General features: G+C 40.3%; 2 protein-coding genes across 4 annotated transcripts in view; one reads left to right on the forward strand and one right to left on the reverse strand.

Moving 5' to 3' along the window:
- The window catches only part of LOC124619694 (zinc finger protein 594-like), an 83114-nt gene extending 67175 nt beyond the window's left edge, over window positions 1–15939 (forward strand). For 2 of the 3 annotated variants that reach the window (XM_047146246.1, XM_047146245.1), the window contains one exon: window positions 4757–6683. In XM_047146246.1, coding sequence (XP_047002202.1) covers window positions 4757–6592 — 1836 coding nt within the window. In that variant the 3' untranslated portion in view covers window positions 6593–6683. Of the gene's footprint in view, window positions 1–4756; window positions 6684–15316 lie in introns of those variants that run through there. The other variant, XM_047146247.1, reaches the window with a different exon arrangement.
- A 624-nt stretch (window positions 15940–16563) lies between these two features.
- The window catches only part of LOC124619796 (testis-expressed protein 10 homolog), a 157958-nt gene continuing 150419 nt past the window's right edge, over window positions 16564–24102 (reverse strand). Inside the window, exon 10 of the mRNA XM_047146387.1 lies at window positions 16564–16810. Within this exon, the coding sequence (XP_047002343.1) occupies window positions 16617–16810 (194 nt within the window). The 3' untranslated portion in view covers window positions 16564–16616. The remainder of the gene's footprint in view (window positions 16811–24102) is intronic.

Genomic DNA, 24102 nt, shown 5'->3' on the forward strand with positions numbered 1-24102 from the left:
TTTCTTTCTCCTGATAACGACGTCCTCTTGAGTAGTCCCCGCCCAGAGATCCGAATGGGAGACTATTTTACTTCCAGAATATTTTACCCAAGAGGACGCCATCATCATTTAACCATACAGTAAAGCTGCATGCCCTTGGGAAAAATTACGGCTGTAGTTTCCCCTTGATTTCAACCGTTCGCAGTACCAGCACAGGAAGGCTGATTTGGTTAGTGTCACAAGGCCAGATCAGTCAATCATCCAGACTGTTGCCCCTGCAACTACTGAAAAGGCTGCTGCCCCTCTTCAGGAACCACACGTTTGTCTGGCCTCTCAACAGATACCCCTCCGTTGTGGTTGCACCTACGGTATGGCTATCTGTATCGCTGAGGCATATGGTTTATGGGGGGGTAAATACGGGTAATACATTATTATTCGTGTATAAATATGGGTAATACATGAATAATAATAATAATAATAATAATAATAATAATAAATAAGAATAATAATCAATAAGAAACATAATGAATAAGAAGACAAACTAACTACTAGAAACAACACAGTCAATGCATTCTTCTAGCCAAGGCAGACACGAAGCCAACACCCACCATAATAGGACAAGTTTTTATGCCTACTAGCTCTGCAGGGGATGAAGAGATCGGAAGAATTTACGATTACATAAAGTAAATTATTCAGATAGTTACAGGAGACAAAAATTTTAATGTGATCGGGGCTCTGAAATTGCGCAGAAAGTAATTTAATCATTTCCAACATTTGGTTTAAGAATTGTGAAAGAGTGCTGTATTTGCATAAGAGACCTGGAGACACCAGAAGGTTTCATACAGATTATGTAACGGTAAGAAAGAGATTTCGAACCTGATAACTGGCAAACATATTCGGGGGCAGGTGTGGACTCTGGGCATAATTTATTGATTAAAAATTCTGGATAACTCATAAGATACTAAATTTAATTGGCAAAGACGAATACATAAAAATGCAACAAATAAAGCAAGTAAAAGAGAATACTGACCTCTGAACAATGAGACTGACAGAAAGTGCAAAATAGCAAAGCTAGAAATGCAGACTCAGAAATGCTGAACTGTACAAGCATGTATGACTAGCAGAAAGATAGATACCACCTGTAGTGAAACTAGGAAACTTTTGGAGAAATAAGAAGCAGCTGTATGAATGTCAACAGCTCAGATACTCAGCCATTACTAAGTAAAGAAAGAAAGGCTAAAAGGTGAAAGGAAGATACGAAAGAAATATACACTGAGGTGAAGTCGTGGGACGCCTCCTAATGTCACGGTGGACCTCCTTTTGCCAGGCGTAGTGCAGTAACTCGAGGTGGCGTGGACTTAGCAAGTTTTTTGAAGGGATATTGAGCTGTGTTGCCTCCTATATCCGTCCACAACTACAAAAGTGTTGCCGGTGAAGGATTTTGTGTGTGAACTGACCTCTCGATTGTGTCGTATAAATGTTCAATGGAACTCATGTTGGGTGTTCTGGACGGTCAGATAATTTGCGTGAATTACCTAGAATGTTCTGACATGGCACATTGTCACCCATAAAAATTCCATCATTGTTTGGGAACATAAAGCCCACAAATGGCTGCAAATGGTCTCTGAGTAGCCAGACATAACCATTTCTTGTTAATGATGGATTCAGTTGGACCAGAGGACCCAGTTCAATCCGTGTAAACACAACCCACAACCTAACGGACCACCAGCTCGCACAGTGCCTCGTCGACAGCCCGGATTCCCGAAGTCTGCGTCACACTCGAACCCTAGTATTATCTCTTACCGACTGAAATCGTAACTCATCTGAGCAGGCCACAGTTTTCCAGTCATCTAGGGTCCAACCAATCCGGTCACAAGCCCACGACAGGTGCTGCAGGTGATGTCACGCTGTCAGCAAAGGCACTGACGTCAGTCGTCTGCTGCCACAGCCCGTCAGTGCCACATTTTGCTGCACTGTCCTAACGGATACATTCATCATATAGCCGACACTGATTTCTATTTCGTGCAGTGTTGCTCGTCTGTCAGCACTGACGACATTACACAAATGCCGCTACTCTCGGTTGTTGGCCACTGCATTGTTTGTGGTGAGAGTTAATGGATGAAATCTGGTATTCTTGGCTCACTCTTTACACTGTGGATGTTTGACTATTGAATTCCCTAATGATTTCCAAAATAGATTGTTCCACACATCTAGCTCAAACTATCATTGCACGTTCAATGTCAGTTAATTCCCATTGTGTAGCCGTGATCGTTTTGGAAACCTTATTACACGAATAATCTGAGTACAAATGACAGCTCTGCCAATGTACTGCCCTTGTACACCTCGTGTACTCGATACTACCGACATCTGTATGTCCGTATTGCTATCCCATCACTTTTGTCATCCCAGCACACAGAGGAAATGAAATTGGAGACAATTTAATGGAAAGGGATGGAAAAGTTGGCGAGGTAAGAGGTGTCATGTTACGGGAAGAATTTAATAGAGCACTGAATGACTAAAGTTGACAAAAGGCACCTGCAGTAGACATCGTTTCCTCAGTGCTATTGAGATTCTTGGAACAGCCAGGCATGACAAAATATTCCAACTGCTGTGCGTGACATATGAGACCGGTGAAATGCCTATAGCATACATGAAAAAAAAGTAATAATTCAAGTTCCAAAATGGCAGATGCTGACACGTGTGAATGTTACTGAAGCATTAGTTTAATGAGTCATAGTTGTAAAATAATGACAAGAACTGTTTAAAAAAGAATTGAGGAACTGGTAGAATCCAATCTTGTGGAAGATCAGTTTGTATTCCAGAGATTTGTAGGAAAATACAAGTAAGGTAGTTACATGTTCCGTAGATAATTTAAATGATTTCTTTTATCGAAATGGTGTGGAATGAGTTAGTTTACAGGGCATGTATAGATGATGAGTGTTAATTTAAACAAACACATCTTGTCCTACTCATGCAACTACATATAAAAACAAAGGTTTTTTTCTTTTACATGTTACCAGTTTTTAAACAGGAATTGCAATACTTTATGTAAAAACAGCAATACTGAACTGATGACCCACCATAGAAGACAGACTGGATAATGGCAAAGCTACATTTATAACGTTTGTAGATTTAGAGAAAGCTTAAGATAATATTGTGCCATACACTTCTCTGAAATTTTGAACCTAGCAGGGATAAAATAGGCTCACAGGCAGCAAGGTGCTATCCACAATTTGCACAACAGCTGGACTGCAATCGCAAGAACTGAACATAAAAGGGAATAAGCATTAGTTGAGAAGGGAGGGAGACGGGCTTGTGGACTGTTCTCAATGTATTCAGCCTGTAGATTGAGGAAGAAGTAAAGGAAACCAAGGGGATATTTGGAGAAGGAATTAAAGTCCAGGGAGAAAAAATAAAAGCTTTGAGGTTTGGATGATCAGTTGAATGGAAGTTTGCTGATAGCAGGCTATAAAATTAATATAATCATAAGTGAAACAGTGGTAACAGATTAATTCAGCTGAGGACAAGGGAATTAGATTAGGAAATGTGATACTAAAAATAGTTGATGAATTTTGACAATTAGGCAGCAAAATAACTGATGATAGCAGAATTAGAGACGATATAAAATGGTGATTAGCAATACAAGAAAGTATTTTTGAAAAGGAAGAATTTGTTAACATCATATAAATTTAAATGTTAGGTAAAGTTTACTGAAGGTATTTTTCTGGAGTGTAGTCCTCCACAGAAGTGAAACACAGGGGATACGGTGTTCAGACAAGAATAGAAGCTTTTGAAAAATGATGCTACAGAAGAATGCTGAAGATTAGATGAACGAGTTGAATAACTAATAAAGATGTACTAAATCATATTAGGGAGAAAAGAAATTTATGGCACAACTTGACAAGAAGAAGGGATTGGTTGATAGAAAACACACTAAGATGTCAGTGAATCATCTATCTGTTAATGGAGGTTCAAATAGACAGGAGTTGCAGTAACTAGTTGGATATGAAGAGGCTTGCACAGGACAGACTTGCATTACACCAGTATTCAGACTGAAGATTGCAACTACAATAACTTGCATTTTGCTCTGCTTGTGCCTTCAATGTCAAATTGGTAAATTAGGATCATAGACCCAATGTTTCTAGTCATATGGTCCCTAGAAGAAACTTTTGATGTATTTTTGTGAACCTTTGTGATGACCAGGAGAGCCAAGGATTCTTGTAGTTCATGACAAGCACTATCCATCGTGCACAATGAGGATGTAAATTAGTGCTGGTGCACTGTCTTCTGGAAAATAATTAATTGTGATAAATACTGTGTGATTATAGAGGAATGTATGCAAATACTGTAATGAACCACTTTCAGCATCCCAGTTTTGTTCTCTAGCTGAATATGTCTTTGGTCTCTCTCTCTCTCTCTCTCTCTATTTTTCCCAAAGTTTTTGCTAGCCTCCTTTTTTACGCATAATCTGTGTGCCTATTTTGATCGGTTTTAACATGTGAATAGGTTTCTTGTCAGCTACTTTCACAAATCTCTTTTCACTGACCTGCCATAGCCCATCCATTAGAGGAGTCATTATGCTCTAAAGTTTCTTTGATTAACTTTTATTAGTCCTTTCTTTATAAAAACAGCTGGTTTGTCTCAAGCTCTATCTTTTTTTATACCCTTCATGGTATACTTTTTATTTACCTTCTGTAATTGTGATTTTCAGTTAGTGTATATAAAAAGGAAAGGTACTTCAAAGAGGGATAAACAGCACAGTTTCTCTCATTTACAGGCATCACCACCTGACACACGGCCTATTTCAGAAGAAGAAGAAGAAGATGATGATGATGAAGAAATCCTGGACAACTTTAATGAATATCAAAACAATTTGGGGCTGGTGTGTCACAGTTGCAATGAGACATTTCCAAATCGGCAGCAGTTTAGACAGCATCTGAAAATTCATCCTGATGCTAAAATGATGAAATGTAAATATTGTGGCAAAGGCTTTGAAAAACCCAGTCAGATGAGACTGCATATTCGGATTCACACTGGATCGAAGCCATTTCAGTGTGACGTGTGTGGTATGAGGTTTGCTGCAAAAAGTTCACTCACTAAACACAGAAAAACTCATACAAAAGACAAGTCAGTGTTGTATGCTTGTGATGTGTGCAATAAATCCTTTAGTCGAAAGGAGTACGTGACAGAACACTTACGAACTCACACTGGCAGTAAACCGTACGAATGCTCCATATGTCATAAAGCATTCGTCGGAAGGACAGGTCTCAATCATCATAAAAAAATTCACACAGACAACAATTCTAGGAAAAGTACTGTGTGTGAGATATGTGGTAAAAACTTTACACGTCACGCACTGTGGACACACATGAAATCGCACAATAAAACTCACCGTTGTGAACTTTGCGGTAACTTATTTTCAACTAAAACTGCTTTAAAAATACATATTGCTGGCTCTCACTTAGGTCATATGAGCCACCAGTGTGATATCTGTGGAAAAGGTTTTATGCAGAAGAACCACCTTCTACGGCATATGGACACACATATAAGAGAAGGTCAAGATGAAGACAAATTTTCATGTGACAGCTGTGAAAAGAAGTACAAAACTGAAGAAAAACTGAATTCTCACAGAATTCGTGAGCATTCTAAACCTGGTGAACGCCCCTACTCGTGTAATATATGTAACAAGAAGTTTTCAGGTCGCAGCACAGTGATTTACCATCGGCGAACCCACACCGGTGAACAACCACACGAGTGCACCACTTGCGGCAAAACCTTTACTCGCCCTGACGCACTGCGACAGCACACACGTTCCCACACAAATGAACGGAAGTTTACCTGTTCAGTATGTAACAAGAAATGTTCCAGCAGAGATACGCTAAACAAGCACCTCCGGTCCCACAAGGGCACAGAAGACAAAGGTGATACCACTAATGCTGATAACGTTCCAGCTGACGAATGTGAGAGAGTGTGTTCGCTAGACAGAGACCAGTGTTCACATTCCACACTGCACACATCCTCGAGACCCCATCGCTGCAACATTTGCCGAAAATCATTTCGTTACCGTGACAGTTTAGTTAAGCATACCCAGATACACTCGTCAGTTAGCCTGCAGCTACCAGGAGCAAATGAATTACCCAGTCTATTTTCATTTCATATGTGTGAGCAATCATACACGCAGGACTGTGATGAAGAAACTCAGAAAAATACCAGTTTTTGCACTGTAACTGAATTGTTAAACCACAATGAAGCACAAGAATTAAGTGTCTCTTCAGCAGCCGTAACTGATAGCAGTCTTGTTTCTGAACTGAAAAATACTGCTTCAGGATCAGTAGCAACGCGGAGGCCGTTCAGTATAACTATTGATGGAAATCTGTGCTGCAATTCTGATGTGTTGTTACCTACTGATGATAGTATAGTAGCATTAGTGCCTGCTCTTTCACAAGAAGTGTCTGATCCCATTGCAAAAGACCCACACAATGACAAAGATCAAAGCACTGCAATTACAGAACAATCTCCTGCAGTTCCAACAACAGACAGTGATAATGTACCACAATCGGAGCCATGTTTCTCAACAATACTTTCAAAGTCGTTTGAACTCCAGGCCATCTGATGTTTGATATACATTTTCTTCAGGGCATAAAAAATGACTGTAGACGTGAAATTATTCTTTTTGTAACTTTCTATAAAATGTTTTCAGAGTACACTTTTATGCTCTCAAATTTTATTTCACCTGTAATAATCTCCCAAAGTGCATAGTGGCAGTAATACACAAAGTACAGTACAGCTTTTAACACATTCTTTATTAAGGTATAAAAAGTAACCCTACTTGAGTGTATCACTGAAAAGATTGTCTTTTTCTCTTACTCAATCAAACAGTATCAGCCATGTACCATTTACTGCAAAAAGTTACAACTTCAAAGCAAAAGGAGTGCACCGATGTGTGCATCTGAAGAGTTGGTAACATACAAGAAATGCTCTGGAAGACCAGGTGAGGCACTTCTGGTTAGCTGCCGGCAAGAAAACTGCTCTCAGAGGGCAAGAGCCAACACTGAAATGCAGACCCACAGACAATTTTAATCTGTCAGAACATTTCATTAACTGTACGCTGGGTAGAAATCATCTGATTGCATACATCGTGCACCTACTGACCTGATGGCATTTCTGTAAAAATGGGGTAATGTAAACCACGAATTATTCAAAATTAAAGTCATGACTGGTATAAGTTTTGAACTCTCTCTCTCTCTCTCTCTCTCTCTCTCTCTCTCTCTCTCCCTCTCCACCCCCCCTTTTCTCCCATCTCCATACCCACTATTCGCAAACCACATGGATCACTGGACTCACATTTGGGAGGACAACGGTTCAAATCCAAATGCCACCATCCCAACTTAGGTTTTCCACGATTTTCCTAAATCACTCCAGGCAAACACAAGGATGGTTCCTTTGAAAGGGCACAGATGATTTCCTTCCCCATCTTTGATTCACTCCGAGCTTGCAACCCATCTCTAATGACCTCAATGTCAATGGGATGTTAAGTCCTGATCTTCCTTCCACAAATAAATGTGAAGTGCATAGCAGAGGGTGCGTCCCACTGTGCCATGTATTCTGTAGCCATTCATACTACCCTCCATTTTATATGTTCTGTATCCCCTGTTAGTCTTATATTGTAGGGTATCACCCACTCGAGCAAGATCCCAAGTGTTACATGAGCATCTCCTATAAGACTGACTACGTTTTTCCAGTATTCACCAACAGGCCAGACTCTGCCACTTTCTTTACCTAAAATTATAATTACAATTTGTATCCACAGAATTTGTTATATCCAGTAATTTGAATGAGTTGCCTGATTCTAGCTGCAACTCACTGATATTGTAGTCATAGCATACTATGCTTCTGTGTTTAATGAAGTGAATTCATTTATATTACTGAAAATTTAAGGCAAGTTGCCAACCTTTGCACCATTTTGAAATTTTATCAAGATCTGATGGAATATCGTCTGGAATGTCCCAGGGAAGTGTGAGAGGTCCGCTGTTGTTCTCTATATAGATAAATAATTTGGCAGACAGGGTGTTGGAAAAATGTAAGTTAATGTCGACGAGGAGGAAGAACAAACCTGTAATGTATACAGTATTACTAGTGTCCTGCTTGACACAATCAAGTTGTTTAAATATCTGGGTGTAACGTTGCAAAGCGGTATGAGGTGGGAAAACTGTGGTAGGGAAGGCAGATGGTAGACTTTGGTTTATTGGGAAAATTTTAGGAAAGTGTAGTTCATCTATAAAGGAGACTGCATATAGGACACTGGTGCGACCTATTCTTAAGTACTGCTCAAGTATTTGGGATCCGTACCAGGTCAGATTGATTAAAGATGTCAAAGCAGCTCAGAGGCGGGCTGCTAGATTTGTTACCAGTAGGTTCAAACAAGTAAGTGTTACAGAGATATGTTGGGGACTCCAGCTGACTGCTGGATAATTGTACTGGTACCATCAGACATTGCACACACGGACCACGAAGATACGATACAAAAAATTAGGGCCCGTACGGAGGCGTACAGACAGTCATTTTTCCCTCACTCTGTTTGTGAGTGAAACAGGAGGGAGAGTGACAAGTAGTGGTACAGGGTACCATCCGCCACACACCATACAGTGGCTTGCGGAATATCTATGTAGATGTAGAATATTTCGGCAGCTATTTCAGATTGTTACACGTAATGAAGAACTATAATCTGAAGCTACTGTTAATATTATTCACCAGATCATTAATGTACAATATGAATAGCAATGGCTCCAACTTGCTTCCCTGGGGCACATTTCAGTCACTTTTAATTGATTATAGTGAATATCACTCACACACACACACACACACACACACACACACACACACACACACACAGAGAGAGAGAGAGAGAGAGAGAGAGAGAGAGAGAGAAGAGAGAGAGAGAGAGAGAGATACTTCCATCAGAGACAGGTACAACAAAAAGATTGCTAATAACTTAATCATTAAGACAAAAGGCTTTCTTCTGCGTTAGACAACACACACACACACACACACACATTCACATGAATGAAATTCACACTACATGACCACCTGGTCATTTAGAAAGACAGAACCATACACACAAAGAAAAAAACACAAAGACAACACAAACGACAATGGAATTCTGTTGGGATAGGCACCAGAAATCAGTGCGCATAAATACTGGCTCTCTAATCAATGTTAACCTTTGGCATTGGCCTTGTGGCTGCCATAAGTTCGCAGATGTCGAAGCTGATTGAACACACACACACACACACACACACACACACACACACACACACCCCTGACAATTCACAACCTAGTTGAAGGCCATCTCTCTCAGTTGCTGGCAAAGAAGTCCCACTTCTGGACTCTTCCTTATGTACAGTACAAAGGTGGGACTCCACAGTGACATCGAAGCCTCTCAGCACCAACTTGCATCATCAATGATACTTCACAACGACACCATGAGGTGTGTGGGCAGTGCATGCTCTGATAGCCTAGATGTAATCTTCCCCAACAGTAGGTGACTGGTGTCTAAGCCCAAATGGTGCCACCCACGTCTGGTGGCAGATGCAGAGATGACCACACCATATCAAGCAGCAGACCCAGTGCCCCCAGAGAAGATTCCTACTCGTGTTGACCACCACACAGGACAACCGTTAACTTCTGTACCTGCCTTCAGTGGGCAGGTTACCTCTTCTGACACTTGATGTGCAGGAAGATGTGCCAACTGTTGGTTAATGAAGACATGTCACTTCCCGGAGCAACTCAACCTCTGCCCTAGCAGAAGACGGGGATGCTGCTTCTGGCCAGTGTACCCAGTTCTCCCAGGATGGTTCTCTTCATTGGCTGCCTCCATATGTTTGCAACAGAGATGAACTACAGGTCCACTTGTGGTGGTGAGGTCACAATGGCATACATGACAGCAGAACATCTGGCCCGCCACAAGATCTCCGTCAGGCCCGATTGCCAGCTAGGAGTTGGGACAGTTGGGGTGGCTCCTTCAGTGGAAGGGTGACAACCTGTACACTCTTGATTGCAGGTCCCCCAACTTGAAGGGGGTATTGTGAAAGAGGGCTGAGAACTCCTTCTAGCCCTGGTGCAGTCTCCAGTCTGTAGATTGAATAGTGATTTTGTGAGTCATTTCTGCTAGCATTCTTGTGGATACGTGTTATCTATGCTTTTTTCTAAGCACTGGGTAGAGTTATTTCTATGGAATATTATGAGAGGCGGAGCAGACTCGGCTTCCAAATTCTGTATAGGTTCTGATACTGATTGCATCAGGCCCTGGAGCCTTGTTTGGTTTAGATGTTTCCCAACACCACTAACAATAATACCTGTATTGCTCGTGTTGTCAAGTTGTGCAGTTTTTGTCCTGTTTCCTTCTGGTTTATGCAGGTACAAAGGCACATCCGAAAGCTCCCTTCAAATTTCTGCTTTATAAAATTCAGTTACTATTAACAGGAACATGGGGAAAAAAGAATTCTCTTTGTTTGTGCCCTAATGTGTGACACTACGGATGAAATATTTTTTCTCGTTTATGAGTAGCCCTGTATGTCAGGACCTTTAGTTCGTGCACATAAATTCGACCACTGCTAAATTCAGGTATCTTACTGGGAAAAATGTCACGGTACGATTGGTTTTTACGGGTTTTCATTTGTTAAATTACCATACGTAGTAGAAAAAATATGATGGAGTATTCCTTACCACAAGGTGCAATGCAGAACAATTTCAGGTAATGTAGAACTATGTCACAGTAGCTTCCATGCTCTTGAGGAGGAATACTTCCACTGGGAGGAAGGTAGTGTGTAGAAAATGTAGGGGGGACACCTCTCTCATTAGAATGGACTCGAGCATAAAGGAGTCAGTACAAGTGCATGCAAGAACCGTAAGATTGCACCTTTAAAAATATACCATGAGAAACATGGTTATAAATATTCTGTGGCTTTAGTTAGAAGCAGCCAAATAAAAAGTACAAAAGAGAAATTAGGTCACAAAGTAAAGAAAAATACAAGTCTATAAGTAGGAGTGCTACCCCAGCACCTGTGCCCACGGTGGGGTGTGGGGCAGTTCTCGTACAGTGCACCTCGCTGACATCTTGCAGCTCTGCCATCACTCCAGGTACAGTCACTGTCTGGGTTGTGGTGCAGACATTTTTGGTCCCCACTTCGTGACTGGCTCACATTTTAAATAAGCCACAGCTACAGTATATTTTGGTCTAGCAGCTCGAGTCAATTGCAAAAGATCGTGAGACCCAATTGCCTATAATCAGTGGTGCGACCCAGTGCTGATAGTTTGTACTTGAAAGAGTGCTGCAGCACAACAGTGCTATACCTAAATCCCATGTGACAGCTTAAAAAAATCTTGTACGTTATACCAATGTACTTGATAACGCCAAGCTCACTTTCTAACCTCAATTGTGTCATTTAGAAATGTGTCAGAAAGGGAAAACCACTATGATGGCGACAGTGACAGATTCCTAGTTTTGGTGCCACACACAACATATAGGAAGAATTCTGAGAGTAATAATAATAATAATAAAATGCACGTGGTAAATAATTTCTGGCAAACAGTATAGAGTAATTTTAGACGGAGAACATCACCACCGCATTCCTGCTCCAAGCAGTTCTCCAAACATGTAATGCTAAAAGAAAACATTTGTCCAGGGTGCTTCTGCAATGACAGTAGAGCACATAAATGAAATGGAATGGCACTCGAGGTGAGTGGTCATTGGACTTCTCCCCACCGTTTGGTGGTACGAGTAGGGTTTTCTTTATCCCCTTGAGGTGATGGAGGTTGTAGGCTTGTGAGCACACATTCCTCCTTATGACTCCCCACCTTGGTTTTGGGAGCAGCAGTAAGACTGTTTTAGCAGAAATATGTTTTTCATTCTCTTCTCCTGCCTGCTGCAAGGGGCTGTTACTCTTGCTGACACCAGATTGAGCTGCCACCACTATTTTGGGTGTAGGAAAGCTTGTTGAACTGTCAATGTCTGGGTGCCAACACTATTTTCTGTCAGGCTGCCTATCGCTCTTTATTTCTCTCCCTCACAACCAGCCCCACAAGCAGTCGTTGTAACAGAGAGAGAGAGAGAGAGAGAGAGAGAGAGTGAGCGTGCGTGTGTGTGTGTGTGTGTGTGTGCGCGCCATCGGTTGGCAATCTGTTCACTCTACTTGCCCCCACATGAGATGCCAAAAGAAGAGGTTTCTGTGACCTCCTTACTTAGCTCCCACACCCCTTCATCCTTTGTGGTGCTTTGGAGCAAGCACCTGCTGCAGGGGTATAGCAACCAACAGCTTTTCATGTCCTCATGTGTGAGTTTGTAGAACACGGGGTACCGCACCTATTTCAGCACTGTGAGAAAGTCGTTCACTGCTATTGATCTCTCGGTACACTCTCCAGCCCTCTCACACACTGCTCAGTTAGAAGTGGTCAGTAACTTGCACTTGAGTGATCACTTCCCTATCTGGATTCACATGCCAAACAGAATTGTGCAAAAAGTAAGTTCGTGCTCAGTAGGGCAGACTGGACACATTACATATAACTTGCTGTGCTTGAAAACCATAACACGGTCTAGGACTGGGTAGGTCATATTGCCCAAATGATCCACCGAGCTGTTGAAGCAACCATTCTGCAATCTTCAGGCCAGTTGAAAAGGCAGTCTGCTTTGGTTCAATGGCTGGCCAACTTACAGAGAACCTCACAAATTTCCAGGTAGCAAGGGAAAAAAAATGTCGCCGAATTATTAGGAAGAACAAGAAGAAATTGTGGCAACAGTCCCTGACCACCACAAACTGTTCCACTGAGAGAACAGTCTTATGGGAGGCCATCAATAGGATTTCTGGGAAAGAAGGAAGGTGCCTAGTGGCAGTTGTAATGGGGAGTGGAAGTCTCCAGATCAAGCTGCAAGACACTGCTCAGACTATGACAGTCTATATTGCTACAATTACAGCCACTGCATCACAATTAAACTTTCTGGCACTACGGAGTGGCTGCTGAGAGGCAGTTGGGACTTCAATTCCACCACCCATGAAGAATACAACTATCCCTTCTCCATGTGGGAGCTGGATTCTGCATTATCTGCAGCTTGTAACACGTCACCTGGGCATGATAGGGTCCTTTATAGTATGTTATGGCACCTCACAGGGCGAAGCAAAGAAATATTCCTTATCCTTTTTAATCTTATTTTGGCATCGGTGTACTTTACCGACTCATGGTGACAGGCCATTTTAAATTCACTTTCAAAACTTTGGAGGGACTTCTTATACCTGAGTAGCTATTGTAGTGTTGCTCTCATTATCTGTCTGGGAAAACAGATGGTTAACCACCGCCTTGTCTGAATCTTAGAGTTTAGACAGCTCCTTCGCTCACTTTCAGTGTGGGTTTAGGAAGTGATCGCCTGGTCCATCTAGAAGCAGCTATACAATTGGCTTTCCTGCACTGACATCACCTCTTGGATATATTTGTTGAACTGAGGAGACGTACAATATTACTTGGGAGGCACATTATCCCAGCAACTCCTTTAATGAGGTTTTCAAGGATGTTTTACCATCTTTTTATAGTCCTTCCTCTCGGGTTGCTATTTTAGATGTTGAGTTGGTAACATCCTCTGTGATTGCTTTGAGCAGGAGAACAGTGGCCCTCAACATAGTGTTTTAAGTGTGACTGTCTCTGCCACAGCTATTAGTAGTGTCACGGTCACTGTTAAACCGTCTGTCCAGCGTTCTTTGTTTGTTGACAACTTCTACCTTTTGTTCCTCTTCAAGCCTTGTAACAACAACTCATCAGTTGCAACTGACTCTTCGATGGTTGAATGAATTGGCAGGGAAGAGAGGTTTTAAATTCTCAACCGAGAAGTCTTTTTGCACTCATTTTAACTGTTCGTATTCTGTTTTAATCTTTCCTGTGTTGAGAATGAGGGGCACTGTTCTTAATTTTAAAAAGATAGTGATGTTTCTGGACCTCACATTTCACTCTCAACTTACACAGTTGCCAACCCTTCAAACATGAAAAGACAGTCCCTAAAGCCACACAATATTTTAAAATGTCTTTAACTTGTCTGCTCTAGTTTTACAGGGCTTTCATGCAAATTCGGGTAGATTAAGGGAGCATGGTGTATGCATCCACAGGGCACTCTCATTTGAAAATGTTGGCTGCAGTGTGCCATGAAGAAATTTGGCTGGTCAAAAGCAGACTCTCACTGGGCCTCAGCACAGTTGGCAGTGAGCAGTGAGCCACTGCTTCACATCAGGCAACAACCCCTCGCAATGCGCCAGGCCTAGTCCACGTCGTGCACATCTGCATGACAAATCGTTGCTCCATCACCAATGGGAACACACTTTCCTACACAGCGTAGACCGATGAGGCCCTGCATAATTCGTGCAAAGGATTGCCTTTTTGGAGATGGGTGTGGCTAGTTTTCAGGTTTAACACCAATGTTAGAGGAAGTCTCCATCTTGGATCCTACAGAAGCCCAGAATTATTTTGGAGTTGACAAATTTTAAGAAATACTGTGCTCCAGATTTTATGTTTCAATTTCTGTTTTGACGGGCATTACAGTTTTAAATTGTGTACACTGATGGCTGCCATCAAGGGGACTCCCTTTGGTGTTCAGTAATGTACCCCACCAGTGTCTTCAGGATACATCTTCCTAATCATTATATTGTATTTTCCAAAGAGCTCAAAGAGACCCTGACTCTCTGTACCCTACAATTTCTGCAGCATGTGTACCTAGCAAAGAAAATGGTCCAGCTTGTGGATGACCAGCTGTACAACCTACAGCAGTGGGGAAAGGAAACACCATTCAGCACACGAAAGTTTTGGGAGCATTCTTGATGGTTTTAGTTGCAGTTCCCATTTTAATATTTTTGTGACCTTTATCCATGCTCATCTCACTATATTTTAGTACAGATGCCGAAGATCTTGCTGCTGTGTGGCCTCACCAATGTGTCATCATCCAATTTAATTACATTAAAATAATATACAGTCAATACCATTTACAGCAACATCGCTTTTAGTGATGTATTGACTATAACAGTCAAAATCCAATGGTTCCCCCTAAATTGCATGTAAGCTCCCTCTAAATTATATGTAAATGCTATATTAAAAAAAATTGCTTAGTACAACATTGCTTACGTTGACTTATTGTGTAAAACAACATATTTTTCATTACATTTTCAGAGAAATGTGTCGAGTATAACATTCAATATTCACTTTTGTTTGTTAGCTACTTGGACATTACGAACAATGACGTAATGCCATGTTCAAACTCCTGTTTTCTGTAGTTTGTTTGTTTCAAATCAATTTGTTTGTTTAACAGCCAATGCAAGCATTGCTTTAAAAATGCTGCAAAAGAAGAGGAAAGTATTTAACATTGAAGAAAAGTCACACATAATGCAATTAGAAAATGGGGAAACACACTTCAGCATCACAATTTCTACAATTTGGAAAGACAGGGAGAGAACACAATCTTTTAGAACACCGCTTTTAAAAAAAATCTCTACTTACATGGTTTAAGCAGAAAAAATCAAACAATGTGCTGCTTCATGGTTCGATTTTTCAAGCGAAAGCTAATAAATGTGCACGTCTGTTGGAAATCCAAACTTCAACAGTTGATCTTGGATACAATGTTTCTGAGCTCGCCATTATTTCTTATTTTCAAAGAAGTGTTATATACAAATGACAATAATGAGGTGTTAAAACAAATGCAACATATCTGGAAACTGCTTATGCACATCTTAAATGTAAAAAGCAAACAAAAGATAGCAGAACAGTGTATGCATTACTCTATTGCATTTCAAATTTAAAGCAACTGGTTGAAATCAAAACAAAACTGTCTTTACTGTGATGGTAGAATACTAGAAAATTAAATTCCAAAATGTGTTATTTTTTCAACATATAGAGTGGAATAACAGTGTATTTGTTATTGATGTTCTGTGGTTATATGTGCTGGATATTTTCATTATAAAGAATACTGTCTTTTCATTTTGGTGCTGCTGATTAATTTTAGTAATGCAGTAATTGGAATGACTATCATACTATGCAGCACTTATAGTAAGTTTTAAACACGCTCAACATGTTACCTCATTCACAATCAAAGACCATGTTCGACATGTTTGAACAATTTACATTGTTGCTGCTGCTTTCTCCTCTTATTAAAGAGTTTTACAATTTTCTGGCATGTTATAGCTGTAAGTGCTGCATAAGTATAAGAAAAAAATCTCTTCAGCCCCTTTCCATGAATAGCATGCTGCAAATACTGTAGGCGTATTGTATATCTGATACTTTTTGAAGTTTTCACTCTTCAGTAGCCTAAAATTTATAGATATGAAATTTTTATTAAAAGAGAGAGAGAGAGAGAGAGAGAGAGAGAGAGAGAGAGAGAGGAGGAAGAAGAAGAAGGGTTTTTTTTTTTTTTTTTTTTTTTTTTTTTTTTTTTTTTTTTTTGCAACTATTAGCTATAATGACCTTCGACGTCGATAAACAGGTTTCGACTGTATTTTATGTTGCTTCATTTATTTTTAAACATTTACAATTAAACAGAATTAATAATTAAATAGCAGAAAAAAGTTTGTTTGTACTTTTATTTATAGTTCCAAATCATTCTATAAGAATCATGCTCAATTATACAGGTCCAAAATTTGAGCGATATGGACTTTCAGTTCCTTGTCCAGTTTATCATTCTGAATGTGCTTTTGTATTACGGGTGCCACTCTTCTATCATGGTTCATTACCCAGTACACTGAATTGCCTAGATATTTTTTTGCTTCAAGAGTATTCTCTGTGCCAGTGATTGTAATGTATGCCAGATTATCTGAAAAAATATTCACAAAATATTACTCGCTGCACAATTAATAAGAAAGAAATTGAGTGATAATTTGTTCCACAAAATATAAATCTATGAGAGGAACTTAAAACAAATATTTTTCTCTTGAATGAAACAGCACAACAAACAGATAGTGAAATCAAAATTTTCGTATCAGTAAGGTGATTATGATGCACCTGTTGTGTGAATGAGCAATTTATTTACTTTAAAACACATTTTGGGAAGACATACTTCCATTAGCAAGTGCTACAAACAAGGAACACGCAAGTCATTATTTTAAGCAATGGGAAGTCCAGTATGGAACAGAACCAATATGGAAAGTTTGCTACTCACCATATAGAGGAGACACTGAATTGCAGACAGGCACAACAAAAAGACTGCTATATATTTAAACTTTTGGCCAAAAGGCCTTCTTCCAGAATAGAGAAACACACACACACACACACACACACACACACACACACACACACACACACAGAGAGAGAGAGAGAGAGAGAGAGAGAGAGAGAGAGAGAGAGAGAGTGGTGTTAGTTGTCATGTGAATGTGTGAGAGTTTTCTACTTCTGATGGAGGCTTGATATATTTCTGTCATTCTTTTTCTCTGTGCCTGTTTGGGACTCAATGCCTCCTCTATACGGTGAGTAGCAATCTACTGAATCATCATTTCGCAAAGTAATATATATAATAGATAGTTTTCTATTTTGTCCACGTGGCATTCCATACCTTAAAAGTATTGTGCTAATATACAGAGTTAAAAACGTGCAAGCAGCAAAACTGCATTGTTAAACACACTTGAATCTCCATTATACATCACACTGTATAACACTGCTAATTATTGATAGCACTTAACCCTCTTATTGAATCCTAATCCCCAACACAGATTATAATACCTCGCTACGGGATGCCAACCAATGATTCAGCTGTCCAGTCAAAGACCTTTGAACAGCTGTCGTATAGCACACAGACCAACAGAATGTGTAAAGTTATCTTATATCCTTAGGAATTATGTTACAACTCTTTTAATTTTGAATCATTTATTTTTACTGCTCGCAAAATAAAATAGTTAAGATTTTGTAAGAATATTTTATGCTAGTGTGGCCACGGTGGTCAAGTGGGTAGAGCACTAGAGGTTCCTAGATCAATCCTGAATATGGGCGGGGGATTTTCCTCATTCTAGTCCCTCTGGGACAGCCCCATGTCTACTCAGCCTGGTATCGAATGATTACTGGAGGTAAAAGGCGGCCGGAGAGATGGGTCTGAACTGGCTAAACAAGATCAGAAATGTAAATCTCATCTCATTCAACTCATTGGAGATGGTCTCTTGGTATATGCAAAAGATAAGGTAACCTCTTGATTTATGGACATCTCTGTGCAATTGCTAGTTAACCTTTGTTGAGAAAACAACTGTTAATTATGAAATTTAATGCAACAAATGATATGCCAGTTAATCATTTTCTAAAGTTTGATAAATGGATTCAAGATTTATGTTCGACTAACGCTACTACCAAAGATATCGACATTGTGTGCAACCTACTTTTAACGATCCCTGCAGAATACAATGAAGTGGTTATTGCAATGGAAACACTCTCAATGAAAGACTTTACGCTGAGTTTCGTGAAAAATGATGAGGCCTCCTTCAGCTTTCCATAGCAAAAAGAAAGAGTGTGTGTGTGTGTGTGTGTGTGTGTGTGTGTGTGTGTGTGTGTGTGTGTGTGTGGGGGGGGGGGGGGGGGCAAATCAGATGCCAACAAGGGGAACTCATACAACTTCACTGGTCAACGTTGCGAAAAGCCTGGTCACAAAAGGGCTTACTGAAGTGTGAAGTTACCAAACAAGAACTCGGGAACCAGCAAACATCAAGGAGGAAGATGATTTTTGTTTTGCAGCATCAAGTGAGAACCAATCAATGAACAACATAAATTGGTTCTTGGACTGGAGCAACGGAAAACTTAATTAAATGGTTTTAGTATCATGTTTGAAAAAGCTTACGGTTTAAACAAAAAAGGAAAAGAAACTATTGCCACTGCAAATAGGAACGAATCTCAGTTATATTCTTAAATTTTTTGCAATGTAAAGCCTTGTCAGCTGCTTCATCTGGATCTCATGTGAAACTGTGGCACAGAAGATTCGGCCGTTTGAGTTACGATAGCACTAAACGCCTCCAGTCACATGTTGACAGTATGGAACTGGACACACCAGCAATCCCCACTGGTCGATGCTAAGATTGTGTCAAAGAAGAACAATTACAGCTGTCACACTGTCACAGTAGGAAATGTCCTCCCAGTCCTCTCGAGTTGACCCACAGTGACCTGTGTGGGCCAACGTCACTGTAATCATTTGACAAAAAGAAGTATATCCTCGTCGAAGACTTTATACATTTCGGAGTGGCCTAAGCACTGGAATTGAAGTTGGGGGTATTCGCTACCTGAAGATGTTTCGTGCCGTGGCTATTCAATTTGAAAATCACACAATGATTGTGAACACGTATCGAATGAGTTGAAGCAACTTTTGAAGAACAAAGAATGCAGTTTGAGTTTCAAATCAGATATAGTCCTCAGAAAATGGTGTCTTGGAGGAAATGAACAGAATTCTTATTGAGAAAGCTCATCGTATGCTCCTTCAATGTAAATTAAATAAGACGTTTTGGTCAGAAACTGTTTGTACTGCCGTGAACATACTTAATAGAAATCCTACTGTGACTCTGGAAGGAAAGGTTCCTACAGCTTTGTGGTACAATGGGAAAGCTAACTTGAGGAAGCTGAGAGTATTTGGATGCACTATTTATCTACTGGTACCATAGGAACCAGGGAAGTTTAGCAAGCAAGTTCTTGAAGTACTACTTCACTGGCTACTGTCCTATTGACTGCAGACTTTGATGTCAGAGGAAGGAAAAATAGCTACAGGAAAGAATATTGTTTTCTATGAAGGAAGATTTGACTTTGATAGTGCACTGATTGAGGACTGGATTCCAGAACGTGTACAGGGATAATCAGAGAAGGAACACAAAGGTGATAACGAAAGAGACTTTACCGAAGAAAATGTTAAGTCAAATGATGGGAGTCATAAAAGAATTGGCATACCAGAACTGACCGGTGACAGAGAGGAAACTGAAAAGGAAACTGTTGGATGTTCTACCAGAAAAGAGGAACCCTCCGAAATACCTGGACGACTATGCTGTTCGTGCACTGAAAGCTGAATCGTCTATCAATGATGAATTGAAAAGCTACAAGGAAACTGCAGCTTGTGAAGGTAAGAAATACTGGTCTAAAGCTATACTGGATGAAACTGACTCTATAAAGGAAAACAAGACTTGGACCATTGTTAAATTACCCCTGGAAGGAAGGCCATTGGTAGTAAGTGGGTATTCAAATTGAAGAAGGACAAGGATGGAAATATCGTAAGACATAAGGCTAGACTTTTGGGTACCAGGTGTTCACAGAAAAAGAGATTTGACTGTGAGGAAACATATGCACCAGTGGCTCAAACTGCAACTGTTAGAGTAATGCTAGTTACTGCAATCCAGCAAGGACTGGTTCTCACTGATGCTTTTCTTCAAGGATTGCTCAAGGAGGAAATATACACGGTTATTCTTGAAGTAGTGGCTATTCCTCAAGAACTGAAAGACACAACTGGTTTGGTTTGCAAGTTACAGGAATCTTTAAACAGCTTAAAGCAAGCACCACTTGCATGGAATCATTCTATTCACACATTCCTTAATTCTTAAGATTCACTCAGTCAGAAGCAGATAAATGTCTTTACTGTAAGATTTTAAAGGAACTTCTCATTTACATTGTAATCTATTCTGATGACAGGAAATAACAGCGAGGAAATGGACAGAGTGAAATTTGAGTTAAAGTACAAGTTTAAAATAAAGTAACTGGGAGAACCGCAACTATACTTGGGAATTGAGATTCTAAGGAACAAAGGAGATACATATCTGAGCCAAACGTTGTATTTGAAGAGTTTGTAAGATTGATTCAACATACAAGATGGTCAAGACAACTACAGATGTTACAATGGACATAAAGGAGAGAAAAAGGATCAATAAGCTACGCAAAGTGTCAATTGGATGTTTGATGCATGCAGTGACAGCACCAAGAACAGATTTGTGTGCTGTGGTCAGCTTCTTGGGCAGATATCAAAACAATCCATTAGAAGAACTCTGAAGATGCTGGAAAAGAGTTTAGAGCGATATTAAGGGAACCACTGATAGGAAATTACATTATTGAAAAGGGAATCGAGGAATTCTTCTGGCCTATGCCGTGCAAACTGGAACAAAAAGGAAGATCTGTTACAATTTTTGATGACACAGTCTGTTGGGCAACAAAGAAACAGATTAGTGTTGCTTTGTCTTCTACAGAGGGAGAATGTGTAGCTCTGCCAACAACTGCTGCTGAGTTACTCTAGCTGAAATACTTGCTGGACAATATTGAAATTCCACTCCAGCTACCACATCGTAAGCAGTTCTGTATATGGTTACTGAAGAAATGAGAATATCACTGGTTGAAGCACACGAACATTAAGATATATGTTTGTGCATCAACTTCGCCACTGCAAAAAACATCACTGCCGAGTGTGAACATTTGGAGGACCCGATTGCAGGCATACTAAAGGCTTACCAGCCCCTAGACTCACTGCTTTGAGAAGCTTGTTAGGTTTATCTCAATTTCTCTTAATATTAAATGTAAAATCATTACGGTGAGGAGGGGTGTTAAGATTGCAGTTTAATGATTATATCTGTGACTTACATCAAGTAATTTCACAGATATAAAAACATAAACACTTGCTGCCATTTTTCATTGCTCAATTATTTGTTCAGTTTAATAAAATCAACTTTTAACATTTTGTGAGTGTTATTTAAGAGTGAGAAACTGAAAATTTGTCAGTTCTGATCTAATTCTCTGTACAGGCAGTGCTTGATGCCTCTGTTTAACTTCCAATCCACAGTGAGTCAATAATAGGTTCTACACAGGACTCATTGTCAGAGAATAGTACTCTCACTGCATGGCCTCCCTGACACCCCACAGCAGCTGGCTCCTTTTGTCATTCCATCCGCTCACCCTACAGGCAGGGAGTTATCTGCTTCCTGCACCTCCCCCCCCCCCCCCCCCCCCTTTCTCCAACTTCAAAAGAGTGTGTTTCTGACATGTAGCAAAGGGAAGGAGAGACAACAGTGCCTTAAAATAAGTAATTAGAACCTCTAAGAAAACTGGACAAGTCAAGGGAGCACAGCCTCACCATCAGAATATCAAACGGAGATGCCAGTATTCGACATTCAAGATTATTCACAAAAGGAAGTCAAGCGGTTGTCAATGATAACTATGGCTTGAGCTTTTCCAGTTGCTGGAAAGATAATCTTGTCACTTGTAATGCAAAGAAATGAATAATTATCACAGAAACTAAAAGGAGAACTTTAAAAAATGAGAGAACTTGAGGAATGTGAAGATTATCCATAAAAGCTTGGAACTGATCCACCAGATAGTTGCACACATTAGCACACCAATTCTGGGATTTGGGGAATCATGCCAGCACTCAATCAGATCTGCCCAGCAGGTTAATGATGAGCGCTGGTGTGCCAGCCATCCTGAATGTGATTTTTAGGCAGTTTCCCACATCCGACTAGACGGATACCCAGATTCGCACACTTTAGCATGCAATTATGCTATTAGCTCGTGGTCTTGCCGTAGCGTTCTCGCTTCCCACGCACGGGGTCCCAGGTTCGATTCCTGGCGGGGTCAGGGGATTTTTCCTGCCTCGAGATGACTAGGTCGTGGTGCGTCATCATCATCATCATCATCATCATCATCATCACCATCATCCATCACCATCATCCATCCCCATTACGGTCAGAAGAAGGCAATGGCAAACCACTTCCACTAAGACCTTGCCTAGTATGGCGGTGCGGGTTTCCCGCATTGTCCCCTACACTCCTTGGAGTATGGGACCACCTCCTCCTCCTCCTCCTCCTCCTCCTCATCATCATCATCAGCATCATCATGGTACACAAATTCCATCCACGAGGAGGAAAGGGTCAGCAGCAACAGAAGGTCATCTGTAGTAATAGGACAACAGGCTGGTTTTAACTTTCTTTCTGTTCAAGCAGTCTCTGACAGTTATGTCAAACAATGGAGAAACCAGGAGCGAATCATGAAAATATTACGAAAAGCATAGATTGCTACTCACCACATAGTGGAGATGTTTAATTGCAGACAGGCACAACAAAAAGACTGCTAAACAAGTAAGCTTTTCGCCAAAAGGTCTTCTTCTGAAAAAGACAAAACACACACACACACACACACACACACACACACACACACACACACACACACACACATCATGTGGGTTTTTTTCTGCTATTTCAGAAGAACGCCTTTTAGCTGAAAGCTTGCTTGTTTAGCAGTCTTTTCATTGTGCCTGCCTGCAACTCAACATCTCCAGCATATGAAGAGTAGCAATCTATCGTTTTCATAATATTGACAGTTATGTCAGTTATATGAATGTTTTCACTCGGTCTCCAGGTTCGAGTGGTTCCATTTACATATTTTTTCATTCTTTTTGGTTATAAATAAACCAAGACTAGGGTTGCGAACATTTTTTTGAAATGTATCTAATTTCAAGGAGAGGTAAATAGCAAGTACATTTCTAAAAATGATGTATTTTGAAACTTCATGTATTTCTTTGCTTGAATGTGATTTTTTCATAATTCTGGCATTAACATTTTCACTGCTATGGGCCTGTTTACATGTCCTGCTACGCAGTTCTCCATGTGTTGTGGAGGTGTATACACACTCTGCTTTTAGTTTCCTACAGGGCTATGGATATCTGAATGTGTCCTGAGCCACCAAACTCCCACTCCTGTGGACATGTTTTTTCCCATATCCCGGTGAATAAAAAAGTTTCAATATCTTGACTTGTTTACAAGATATGACAATTTTTATGACCGCATGATTCGCGATGCACAAGGATGTAAATGGCCACATCACACACAACCTTCCTTTGAATATAAAACCGAGTAACTCGAGAATAAAATGGGATATTGTTCTACTCTCAATTTTAAACAAAATTTCGATATCTTATGTACATTTCATTCACTGCCAGCTAAAATCAACCTCACACTATGTGTTTTTACCTCTGCAAGATCTTGAAAATTTCATGCAATATTTTACTTAAGTTGATTCAGCACACTAACCATGGCATATAACTAAAAGAAAGTCAATTCCTTATGAAGTGAAGATATGCAAATATAACATTTTTTCACCTAATAGTTTTCTTAAGAACAG

Source organism: Schistocerca americana, chromosome 6 (assembly GCF_021461395.2).
Source record: "Schistocerca americana isolate TAMUIC-IGC-003095 chromosome 6, iqSchAmer2.1, whole genome shotgun sequence".
NCBI lineage: Eukaryota > Metazoa > Arthropoda > Insecta > Orthoptera > Acrididae > Schistocerca > Schistocerca americana.